The 12,316-nt window shown below is 38.5% G+C and overlaps 2 protein-coding genes across 8 annotated transcripts in view; one reads left to right on the top strand and one right to left on the bottom strand.

Moving 5' to 3' along the window:
- CMSS1 (cms1 ribosomal small subunit homolog) overlaps positions 1-12,316 on the top strand; it is a 255,582-nt gene that overhangs the window by 11,284 nt on the left and 231,982 nt on the right. The gene's annotated exons all lie outside the window — the stretch shown is intronic.
- Positions 1-12,316, bottom strand: part of FILIP1L (filamin A interacting protein 1 like) — a 217,751-nt gene that overhangs the window by 9,428 nt on the left and 196,007 nt on the right. For all 5 annotated transcript variants that reach the window (XM_075105287.1, XM_075105298.1, XM_075105277.1 and 2 more), the window contains one exon: positions 7,869-10,620. In XM_075105287.1, the coding sequence (XP_074961388.1) occupies positions 7,869-10,620 (2,752 nt within the window). The remainder of the gene's footprint in view (positions 1-7,868; positions 10,621-12,316) is intronic.

The raw sequence follows: 12,316 nt of genomic DNA on the forward strand, positions 1-12,316 counted from the left end.
CTCATATGCAGCAGCTGTGTTTGTTATTTCATAATGAGTGACAGCAGGTACTTCAGGGATGGGGACAAACACTCCATGGGTGACAACTATGGAATTTTCACATGTAACTGTGAAAATGGCCTTTCTTAATTTTAGAGAGGTAACTGTGAAAGCATGCTCTGAAATATCAGGATATATATATAGTCCATACAAACTTTGTTTTGGTTTTTTTTTTCCCCCCTACGGGCACAGAGGTGGCTTATCTGTAATTCAAACGGGCTGTCACGTATTTTACCACAACACAATGCTTGTTTTCTGGGGAGTGGGCTAAGGCAAGTGGGGGGTGGGTCAAGGAGAGAAAGTATGTGTGTTTCTGTGCTATTCAAGTAGCTTTCCTGCCTTTGGTCCTATTTTTTTTCCCCCCTCTGGAAGTATGATGTATGCTTCTTCCTGTTGGAACTGTATTGATTTAAACAGTGGGAGCATGTAGTACTTCTGCTGTAACTTTTCTTATTTACCTTTCTACAGTCATTGTAGAAACTTATCTAGGAGAAATAACTTTATCTAATGTTCTTTCTCACTGCTTAGTTTTTAGTTTAAGAAATTTGAGCAACACGGGGCTATAGTTTTCAATTTTAGTGAAAGTGGCCAGGGGGTGGTGCTGAAGATCCTTTACACAAAAGTACACATACATGTGTGTGCACATGCATGCCTCTTGCCAGACTTAAGTTTGTTCTTGGATGATCAAATGCAGTCAGAATGTAAGCCAGGTCTGCAAGTGAGAATGAATTAATCTTAACTGATAAACCTGAATATTCCCTTTGGTCTCTAAACAAGACAGCTTTGGTTTAAATTTCCAGTTAGACCTCCTCAACTGCACAGGGCATTCAGATATTTCCTTTTCTTTCACTAGGTCCTGGCATCTGTCTTCTAGGAATCCAAAGGGAAAATTCTCAGTTGTTCTGCATTTCCTTTTATGCAACCCACTTGTGTGCATGACTATATTGAGATGTGTAAGCAGGAGCAGTATAAATAATCCTTATACTTACTAATGTTGGTAAAACTTTAGCCAGAGTATTGTCTAGCGCGGGGCACTGCATTTTCACACCATTATAAACAGCTCTGCAGAGGGAAGATGATTAGTAATCTGTACAGCTGTAGTACTTGAGCTATTAAGTGGGAAAGCAATTAGGTTTGTTTAATCTGGAGAAAACAAAACTGAGGAAAGACATGATAATTTGTCTTCTAATATGTGAAAGCCTGTTGCAGAGAAAATAGTTTCCGAAGTCCAGTGGAGGGGTAGGAGAGCGAACGCTGAACTACAATTTCAGCAAAGGAAATTTAGTTTAGAAATTAGCAAGATTCTTAAAGGCAAACGATATTTCAGCCCTGTTATAGATTCTTGGGGTAACTGAAATTGTCACTGCAGAAGTTTTTTAGAACAGGATGAACCAGGCATTTGTTTGGAAGGGTTTAAGTGAAGCTGTAATATGGCAATAGGCTGTAAAAAGTCCTGAGGTCCATTTTAAGCTCTCTTTTCTGCTATTTCTAGTCTTGTGCTGATATTTGGCCTATTACAACACTCTTGATTTCAGTAATTACCTATTTGATTGAAAAATCTATATTAATCTCAGAAGTAATTTCCATATATGACATGATTTGCACTCTGTGTACCCACATGTGTCACTGTGGTCTTACTTCCTGAACACTGAGTTTAAATCTGCTTTCTGGTGGTGGGGAAAAGAGGCGCAGTTGGACGGAGTTGGAGGCAGATTTTGTATTCCTGATTACTGAAATTCTTTCACCTGCCTTGCTTTTCTTGGGATGTGTATTCACCGGGAAAATGTGATGATCTTTTAAACATAAGATAGTTTAAAGAGTAATTTTGAATAGATAATTGGCAAGATTCAGGGAAAGGTGAGGTTATGTTGTGGATCACCTCCCCTAGGACAAGGATTTACCTGGGACTGGTTGATCAACATTGCCATGCAGCTGGCTGTTCTCCAAAACGAACAGTTGCTGCTTGTTAGTTCTCTTCCCTTTTCCCCTTGAAACAGCAAGGGATCTCTGGTACCTAGGGTCCCTAAGAAGAGTAGCAGTATGGCCTTTTCGAGGAATACAAAAAACACTGCAATATTAATTCTGTCCAGGAGAGGGTAGCGCTGGCACTTAAGTGTTTTTGCTGTTGCTTAACTGATAGTGTTTTTATGTAACACATTATTTTACAAGTCTGTGTGAGGTCATCAATTCACTTGGTTTAAAGCTGCGCTGCCATTTGTTGAGTAACTTTCTTGGCAGTGCAACTTATTCTGCACAGATTGTGGGCAGGTAGATACACATGTGTTCGGGCATTTCTAAGATGCAGTTTTTAAAGATGTGTGGAACTGCATTCATACCTACACACACCTTTTAATAGGAAAACATCTTCAGTATCAATATTGTCTGTTCAAAAGCTTTGAATATATTTTTCCCATATTAGCTAATATATATGTTGAAGAAGCATACAGGGGTAACCAGGTGGGCCCACATGTGTTCTGCATAGAGGAGGAAAAAGAACTCTCTGCTTTTACCATCATGGCTTTTTGTCCTGTCTGGGAATAGGCTGTTTTCCTCTGTGAAGGCCACATTTAAAGGTGTGTTAATCAGAGCCCTATTTTAAATATATATATATTAAAATGTATATATATAAAAATTATATATTTTTAAAAGAAAACCTCACCCCTCTACCTTTTGTCCAGCCAAGATTGGTGTTTCTACAGGATAAAACATGACCTGTAATGGCTTGAGTATGAGACAATCAAGGATAAGAAATTCTAGATTCTAATCACAATTGAAGCTGCCTTGCTGCTTCAAATTTGCACAAGTCAATTAACTTCTCCCCTAAAAGAGGAGCAATTGCTTCTTACTACCTTAGAAAGATGTTAATGGGACTGATGAATGTTGTCGTGTATTCGGAGTGCTTTGTGATGTATTTGCATGCTAGATTGTATCTCTTCAGACAATAGCGGTGGCATCTAAGGTGATGGGACCAGGGCTTTGGCAGTGATTCCAGTATGAAGTGCTTATCCTTTTTGCTTGCCCTTTTAGTTATGGGGATGTAGATCTTTTGTAGGGTGGGATGTGAAGTTGATCCTTGTTTTAAATAAAGATTGCGGAGTGTGGTCTTTTGGTGGGGTGGGTGTGTGTGTGGGGGGGTGGGGGTGGAGGTGTGTTTGTTTTTTGTTTTGTTTTTAAATCCAGGTTAGTTTCTTGACCTGGGTCACAGTACTGCCTTCCTGAAAGGTGACAGCATAACTGAAAGGGTGGTATTTTGTGATATGCAATGTGGTAGGTGTAAGAGAGGGGAGGGAGCTTCTTTTGTCCAGCCCTATATGAAGACCCTGTGATGTCAGGCCACTGCTCGACAAGTAGAGAGTCATTGACTAAAACAGGTCTTTCCTCTTGTACTCAAAATCTGTTTCCCAAGAGTACTTTGCTTAGTGGTCAGAGAATCTTATTCAGTTGGCAGCTCTGATATTTCAGGCTTTCTGGGTGCCCACAGTATGATAGGGGTGATGTCCTAGCAGGGGAAAATTCAGCCACATCTTGGGGCCACTGAGTGCAGGTTTGTGAAAACACTTCCATGCTTCTTAAATTTTTAAGGTTGGTCTTTTTTTTGAGCAATTTCCCACTTACTGTACTTGGTGTTAATTTTAAAATGTCTTTATACACCTACTTGTGCTGTACTTGAACCATAAGATCTTTTTCCCTTTTGTCTCTTGGTAACAATGTTTTGGTAGTCTTTGTTTAAGCCTGGAGATTAGGCAGTTGTCAGTTTTTGTTTTGTCTTTCTCAATATCTGTTTCCTAGGGACAAAGTCATCCTGCAGATGGTTACTCCATTTCCATCACCTAACTCTGCAGCATCCATTCGGTCTTAATCAGAAAGTAGCGCACTACAACTGTTTCTGATTATTTTTTCCCCAGTGTGGGGAGCACGCCTTCTTAAGCCTTGCATGAGATGTTTACGTACAGATCTTTTTTTTCTTATTACAGCCTTACATTCTGTCCCCAGATACCATATTATCTACTGTGCTTTGGAACAGAAGGATTAGCTGGCTGTTCCTGTAATTTTTGTCAATCTATTTCATAATTACCTACTTGAGGGATGTTTTAAAATAACTTGAAATACTATTTCTCAGTTGATGTATGGGCACTTTGCTCTCAGTATACCACTACTGCTTCTTATTCTCTTCTTCTTTTCTTTTCCCCCTTTTCCCTCTCTTCCCTCATCCATCCTCCCTGTAAGGACAAAAATCAAAAATATTTCTTCTGAAATATTAATCACATAAAAAGGATGACTTAAAATTGTGTTCCTTTGCTCACTCACTGAAATAAAACTGCAAAGATGAAGATAACTGGGCTGATAACTTCTGCCATTTTCTGTCAGTTAATTTTCCCTTTCTTTTCCTGGAGACTCAACATCCAGGGGAAAGTGTAGATTTTTAAACTTCAAGGAGATGCTTGCTAAGAATTTTGGAAAAGAGAAGGGTTGATATTATGATCTGCTGAGAACTGCTTTTACATTCTCTTTCACAGTTTAATCCCTCTGATATATGCTACTTTACTTTGTGACCATATTTCCCTTTAACATTTAATTGAATCATTACATAAGTGTCAGATTTTAGGCTTTTGGGCAAATGCTGAAAACAAAAGTGTTTCAGCCTCCAGATTAACAGCAATACTTACCATTTATGGAATGCTTGAAATTCCTAGAAAAGCTGCCTTTCTTGGTTGATTTTTAATATGATTCTGCTTGATGGTTTTGTTCAGAGTGTTTAAATCAATTTGCAGCCAACTGATTTAATGTTCTACTTGTTCTGCTGTTGCTTGGTGTGGTTTTTTGTTGTTGTGTTTTTGGTTTTTTTTTTTTTTGGCTGTCAAGGAAGTAGGTGAATGTTCCCACTCAGCAAAATGGAAATAATCAAGTATGGAGTGGTGATCTGAACAACTTGAGGTTAATTTGTAAATAGGTAATTTGCTTATTATTATTAACCTATGTTTCCTATTTGTTATTTTATGATAAAATTACAGCTACTTTATTTCTGTTCAAACAATTAAGTAAGTTTCAGCTCTCAACAAATCCATCAAGGTGTTTATTTTCTCTGCTGTGTGCTTTGAAATAGATCTTGGGAATTTGAACAGAATGAACAGGTTTTATTCTCTAAACTTTATTTTTTTTAGTCAAAATAGCTATTTGTTTTTTCATCCGTTGAAATGAATGACAAAAATTCCACTGTGAAATCAGTTAAGTTCCACACACAGATTGTTTCATCAGCAGGGGAGTAAAAGCATCCCTTAATCAAGGTGTGTTTTCAGGAAACCTAGCAAGTTCATTTAAAGGCAATGGTGATGCTACTTACTTAGGAGTTAACAGTCATGTGTGGCTGCTTCCTTTGTCTTTTGTTAATTGGATAGTTACTGGTAAACCATCACCAATGTAAGGATTAGGACAGGAACAGAACTACTGTCCTGTTTAATAATTAAACTTACAAGTGGTGTGAACTCTCACCTAGGTTTTGTATTCATAATAGCTTGGGAATTGTCCAAAGGACTAAGTGTTCTTATTGCTGTGTCCTGATTTGTGCTTTTCTTTTGCAAGACATTGTAATAACATGGCTATGGTGGTTAATAATCAACACATTTCTGTGTACTTTTGAGCACAAGTATGAAATTAAATGTCTTTTTCTACAAGATTTTTAAAGTCCGACTGAAGAAATTATTAGTGCTTCTGGAGGACGACTGTTAATCCTTTAATTTTTGGAGACTCTGGTGTCTTAGTACACTGGCAAGTGTGTAGTTCAGGCGCAGTTATTCAGTACCATGTTTGTAATGTGCCCCTGCAGAGATCTTGGGTATGGATATGCAGTAGAAGTGCAGAGAATGTGTTTTGAATGGACTGCTTTTTAATTTTGAATGAGCCCTGCGGTTAAGAATGTATAACCTGAATGCAGTTAAGTAACTTGTTCGTATAATTAGCACACTCTAAAATTATTATAATCTTGACTTGCCAGAGTGCTGGCTGCTGTCTTGATCAGTAACTTTTGCTGAAGCTGGTGGGAGCCAAAATTTGCTTTTCAGGATAAGACTGTGTACTTATTCTGACCCAGATCTTAGTCAGATCTCACTTTTGCAGTCAGTGGAGATAAACTGAGACAAAAGAAGTGGGAGGGACCTCTTATGAAGCCCAGTAACTTCAGGTTATATTGTATCAGCTTGACATTAAGCTAGGCTTGTTCAGGTCCATGTTTTGTCTTTTTTAAAATTGCCACTGCTCAACTGTAATATGTTTTTCATATCCATTTATATCACGTACTTTAACAATGGGAAAAAAATGTAAGTTATAATTTTACGGAGAAAAGTGTGCATGGATGGCGGGCTTTGCTTTTCGATAGAAACTGTTCCTTCTAAAATCAGTTATTACCTACAGTTGTAATAATTTAGATTCTTATCCATCAAAAGGACTTAAAATGATAAAAGTCCCCTTGTTATGTGAAAGCATGTACCAAAGTCCTTTGCTGAATCAGTCGCTAAGTTATACTGCAGAAATTATTTTTTTTTTTCCCTCTAGATAATGTAAACAGAATAAAGATATGGGTTTAGTGGATGGGGACTTTCTGATTACTTGCAAACTTCCTTGTTGATAAGGAGGTTGAATTCTTTTGTTTTTAAGTTTCAGCTCCCCCGCCTCCCCCCCCCCCCGCATAAGACACATAGGCATGTAACCTTTTAGCATAAGAAACACCGGTTCCAATTTACATTTGCAGTTTACAGTTTTTGAAAAAGAGACATTTGAAAGTGTATTTCAGGTCTTTTGGGCTGATTTACATTCTGCATGAAGTTGGTCCACTATGAGTGATATTTTCTGGGAAGTTAGGACTGGCTGCTTGGCACATGCGTAAAGGGCAGAATTGCTTATATTACTGTCCTTTTCTTAGCCACTAATATTGTATCCACCATCGAAATACCTTAACCTGTTTTGTCAATTCTGTATGGTACTCCTATTTACCGTAGTTCTAGAGGTGTTTGTTGTTTCCCCGTGTACCTAAATAATAGCAGGTTTTCTGTTGTATTGGAAAAAACCACTTGCCTTGTTTGGATAGAATAATTTTGTGATATAGGCTTCTGAACTCAGCTCACTTACAGGAAAGGTTTACAGGAAGGTCTAAAGAGAGTTTTAACCAAGCAGTGTTGGGAGGGGAAAAAAAAAAAAAAGAGATGGGGAGGAAAAATGGTGATTGTGCTCTGGAACATATCATGTATTCATCATAAATTTGTAATGAGATACAATAAATATTTTGTGTGTGTGATGTACTGATAACTATCTGAAATGAGAGGGTTAGGAGAAGTTGGGAAAAAGCAGGGAAGATGATGAATCAAGTCTTATCTGAAGTTAGCAGGCAATATTATAGCTTAATTCAAGTTCTACTGTACATGCAAAAAATACAAAACACACATAACAAACAAAAATATTCTGCAAGCAATGATAAAAATAATCAATTATTTACTGTTTTTTGTAATGTTAAAATGTTTTACCAAGGCAAGTTGCTGTCAAAAGTAATGTGAGTTATTTTGAAAATGGAAATACATAAAGATGCATTTATACAAGTGCAAGACTAAATATTTTACATAACCGTATTTCAATGAGAAGATATACAGTAAGTGCACACTTGATAACACTAAGCAGGCAAAACTTAACGTTAGTTCCATATACTGTTGTATAGTTCATGCACAGATCTCTCCCAAAGTAAAGGGGCTGTTCCAAATAATTCTTGCTGGGATGAAAAACAGGATGGGTTGCTGGTAAGGGTGTCACAGCATGGATGGGGGTCAGTTATAGGCATTACTTACTGTAATTTGTGATTGCCGTGGGAGAGGAGTGGCTGTTGGTGTGATAGTAATACTGCTGGTGATTTTATTGGTGGGCTTACTGGGTAGGCCATTAGCTAGTGCTGGATTTCTGTTGTCTTGCACCGGATTACAAGGGCTGATGGGCTTGGAATTGGTGAGAGCTTGGACGTAAGGACTTCCTAAATGGATGTGGATTTTGTTATCCTCAGTAGTTATTACACTTGATCCTGTACTGTTAGATCTCTGAAACTGCCACGATGACTGCCTGTCTGGGGATACTCTAAAAATTGTGTGCTTGGCTCCCATTTCCAAAGACTCTGAGGAGAGTATTGGTTCCTGAGAACCTGAGCCTGGTGTAGCCAAAGGGGACATTGTTCTTTCAGGTGTTAAAGAGCCACATGATTCAGGAGTTTGAGATCTTGCAAAAGTAGCCATAGTAATAGGAGAAATTACTTGCTCTGGGCTTATGTAACCTTCTGATTTTGATTTTACAGGTGTTAAGGAGGCATTTTGAATAATGGTTATTCTTTGCTTCGGAGTGCCACAGTTGGGTATAACTGCTGTGCTTGTGTAGGAGTGAGGACTTTCAGTGGTAGGACTAGTTATTTCAAGTGTTGCTGTGTTCTGTCCGTGGTCTGGAGTTACTTTTATATGAAGAGGTTGGCCAGGTGTATGGCTTAGCACTAGGTCTCCAGTCTGTGCACAGTTTCCATTTTGCTTGGTATGGATCTTTCCATTTTGAGGATGGCTCTCTTTGGACTTCATCCAAGGGATCCATAATTTTTTGTTCACGGAATTTGCAATGGGAGAGTTGCTTTTGAAAGACACTGTTTGTTCCTCCTCATTGTTGTCTTTGTCCTCGTTATCGCTGTCTTCATATAGCTGCCCGTTTATGACTGTTCGCTCTAAAGGCATGAGGGTTTTGTAATCGGGTGGTTCATTGTCTGCTGGATCAGTCTGGACTTCTTTAGAGCAAACTTGCAAATCAGAAATTCTCCTTCCATTGAGACCAGGCCTGAAGTTCTTGCTGAAGCGTCTGTACCTCTCCAACTCTTTTGTGAGGCTTTCCATTTCTCTTCCTAACTCCCTGTTCTTGTTTTCTTGCTGGAGGAGTTTCTTCTGTAAGACTGTATGATCACCTCGAAGGTGACAGATTAGGTCTTCTGTTGCCATGTATTCATGAATTTTCTCTTTCAGTGCATCTACTTCTCTGGAAAGATGGCTTGATTTAGCTTCCTCTTCCTTGAGCTTCTTAAAAAGACGCTGCTCTTGACTGGATTCTGCCTTTTCTGTTAATTTATACCGAGCCACTTCCATTTTCACAGCCTCCAGCTCCTCTGATAGAAGCTTGGCTCTGTCCCGTTCATTGACATACCTTCGTTCTAAAGACTCAAATTCATCTTCAGTTTTCATAAGATCATCTTCTATCGCTTTCATTTCTTTCAGCTTCTGCTTAAGCCTCTCAACTTCTTGAGAAAGCTCTTTGATTTTGTTGTTCTCCTGCTGCAAGGTGGTGCTGGATTTAGTACTCTCCTTAAGTTTATTTTTAAGAAACTCTTTTTCAACAGCTTCCAGTGACTGAAGTCTTTTTCTTAGAATATTCACTTTGGAAACAAGATCACTTCCTTTTTCCTCTTCTGCTTTGAGTTTGTTTTTCAGTTCATCTCTTTCTTTTGTAACACTGGACACTTTTTCCTCTGCATCAGATTTTGATTTCAGCGCCTTTTTGCTTTCCTCAATTAGTTTTTCTGTAACGGACATCACTTTATTTTGTTCCACCTGAAGCTGAGAAGTTGCAGCTTGCAGCTTTTCTTCTGTTTGCTTTATTTTTTCACCCATAGTTTTTCTTTCATCCACAAGCATCACTGTTAGGCTCTTCAGCTTTGTTAAATCTTCTTTAAGCGTAAACTCAGTTTTTTCTAACTTACTTTCAATTGCTTCAAGCTCACCAATTCTAGCTTTTAAGCCATCCAGCTCATGGGACAACTGCTTCGTTAACATTTTTTCTCTTTCTAGGTTGCATTTTAGGGAGTAGCATTCCTGTTTGCTCTTGTTGAAAGCATCTTCTAATTTCTCCAGCTCCATAATTCTTTTGTTGAGTTTGTCAACTTCCCCTTTAAGGTTCTTGCTTTGTGATGCTTCTTTTTCTAACTTTCTGTTAAGTTCTCTGCATTGATCTTCCATTTTTATGAGCTCTTCATCTTTTCCTTCCATCTCCAGCAGTCTTTTCCGTAGTTCTTCTACTTCAGTCATAAGCATGGAGTTCCCACAGTCTCCCTTATTTATCTTATCCCTTAGGTCTTGCAGTTCTTCTTCTGCTTTTCGTAAAGATTTATTGGTCTCTTCCAGCTCATCAATTTGTCGGCTGAGAGCAGTTAATTTTAACCGGAGCTGACGATTCTGACTGTCTTCATTGGTTAGTTTGGCCATCATTGCTGCTTGGTCTTGGGAAATCTTACTGCTTTGTGCTTGGAGTTCAGCTTCCAGCCTGCTGGCTCTCTGTTCCTCTTCCTGAACTTTTGCTTCAGCAAAAGCCAGCTTCTCATGTGTTTGTTCTGCAGAAGTGGTTAATTCTTGAATTTTTTGACTTTGTTGATTCAACTGCTCAGTGAGTCTTTGCTGTTCATCCACCACCATTAAAGCAAAGGATTTCAGTTTAGCCAATTCTTCTTTCAGTTTAGCTATTCTCTTGTTGCTTTCCTTCTCTCTTTTTGCCTGATGTGCTGTTTCTTGTTCAAGAAGCTTTTTCAATCTGTGGGAGGAAATAATATTGTATTTTGTAGTCATTTTAGTGGGTATTTAGAACCACACCTGAAATATCACGACATCTCTGCCAGATGTACATGAACATCCACTTGTAGTGTCATGGGTCCCACAGGCCTTAGTTTCTACTCAGAAGTTCTTTTGTAATGGATGCTTCAATATGAACATTTAGATGTAATAACTTCAGTAATTATGTATTTTGATTACATTATCAGCTTTTGGCAGGTATCAGCACAACACAACTTTTTGCTATTCTGCACTATAACAACCCTGGTCTTGACTGTTTGCAGAGGCTAGCTATGTGCATGCAGGTTTTTAAAGAAATGTGATTATCATAGTGGTTCAGAAATTATATCAGTACTGCCCTCAAGGGCAGGTATAATTTACAGCATCATAAAACTCCTAATACCTTTAAGTTACTTAAAAACCATCCTGATGTTTTATGATTAAACCTTATAGATGTTAAAATATGTGAAGGAAATGTAGCCACACTAGGCAGTTAGGTTGCTTAATGTAAATTTCTATGCAGCACATCAGAGCAAAACTAAACATTGTAGGTAAGTGAAAGTGGGGCCTTGTGACCTTGTATCATACACATAGAAAAACCCTGCAGTCAGCAGGTAAACAGGTGTTCAGGTTGTGCCTTTTGAACTTAAGAAAGCCCAGAGATCTTGCTGTCCATTAGGCTTGGATTTGGTCTTATATCCAAAACTTGCAGACATATCTAAGTGCAACCCTGCTTTTGGATTATTCTTTAGGGTTTTCATAATGGTTTTCCAAAATTAGTTTTACAAGTTTATATTAGTACTCAGTTTTTACTGAGATGCAACATACTTAATTTGTTAGAGACCTGAGATACGGTTGTGCATTGCATTTGTTTATTTAAGAGCCTACAAAACCTACAAATACCTCAAATAATTAGGTTCTTCTGTAGACTTTGTCACCAAGATGTTTGTGGGGTTGGTCTGAGGTAAGATTGGGTTTGACCAGCACATTTGCCTCCTTTCATTAGATTTTTCCCACAGCCAACCTAGAACTACATTTTGGTATTAAACAAAAGCCTGAAAAGCTTAGATTCAAGTAATAAAGTATTAGAATTTGTATGTTTCGCTGCGGTTCATGTGTATGGTGCATATCCAGTTGTGTATATTATGTGAGGGAAATGAATTGCATATCAGGACTGTACTTGCACAAAATGCTTCAGTCCTCATTAGCTGAGGCCCCTTCCATTTTTTAGTCTTCCCCCCCCCTCCCCCCCAATATGGTGATGACTCTCTAGAAGCTGCTGCTGAAACATAAGAATCCTTTTGCAGAGTTGTCTCTTGTTGCTATTGTGATGCCCTTGTCCAAGTGGTGATTCTTTACAGCTTTCCACTATTAAGTTCCTGTTGCAGTCAGCCTTTTTGTTTAGGAAGAGCTTAGATAACAACCTCCTTTGCATAGCTGTTTATTAGCTGTTGACTGACTGGAGGCATATATTTCTGGGCATTTGGTAGGCTGCCTCAGCAACATCCCCTTTAGCAGCACTGTAGTTTTCCTGCACAGAGAGAGGAAGTCCCTGCCATCCTACAACTGTCCATCAGACCTGTCTGATTTAATGGTGATATTGAATAGAACTCTGACTATGAAACTTCTTATACCATCTTCACCATCCCCATTGTTTTAATTTTAGTGCATATGTTGCA

This window comes from Phalacrocorax aristotelis, chromosome 1, assembly GCF_949628215.1.
Source record: "Phalacrocorax aristotelis chromosome 1, bGulAri2.1, whole genome shotgun sequence".
NCBI classification, from domain to species: domain Eukaryota; kingdom Metazoa; phylum Chordata; class Aves; order Suliformes; family Phalacrocoracidae; genus Phalacrocorax; species Phalacrocorax aristotelis.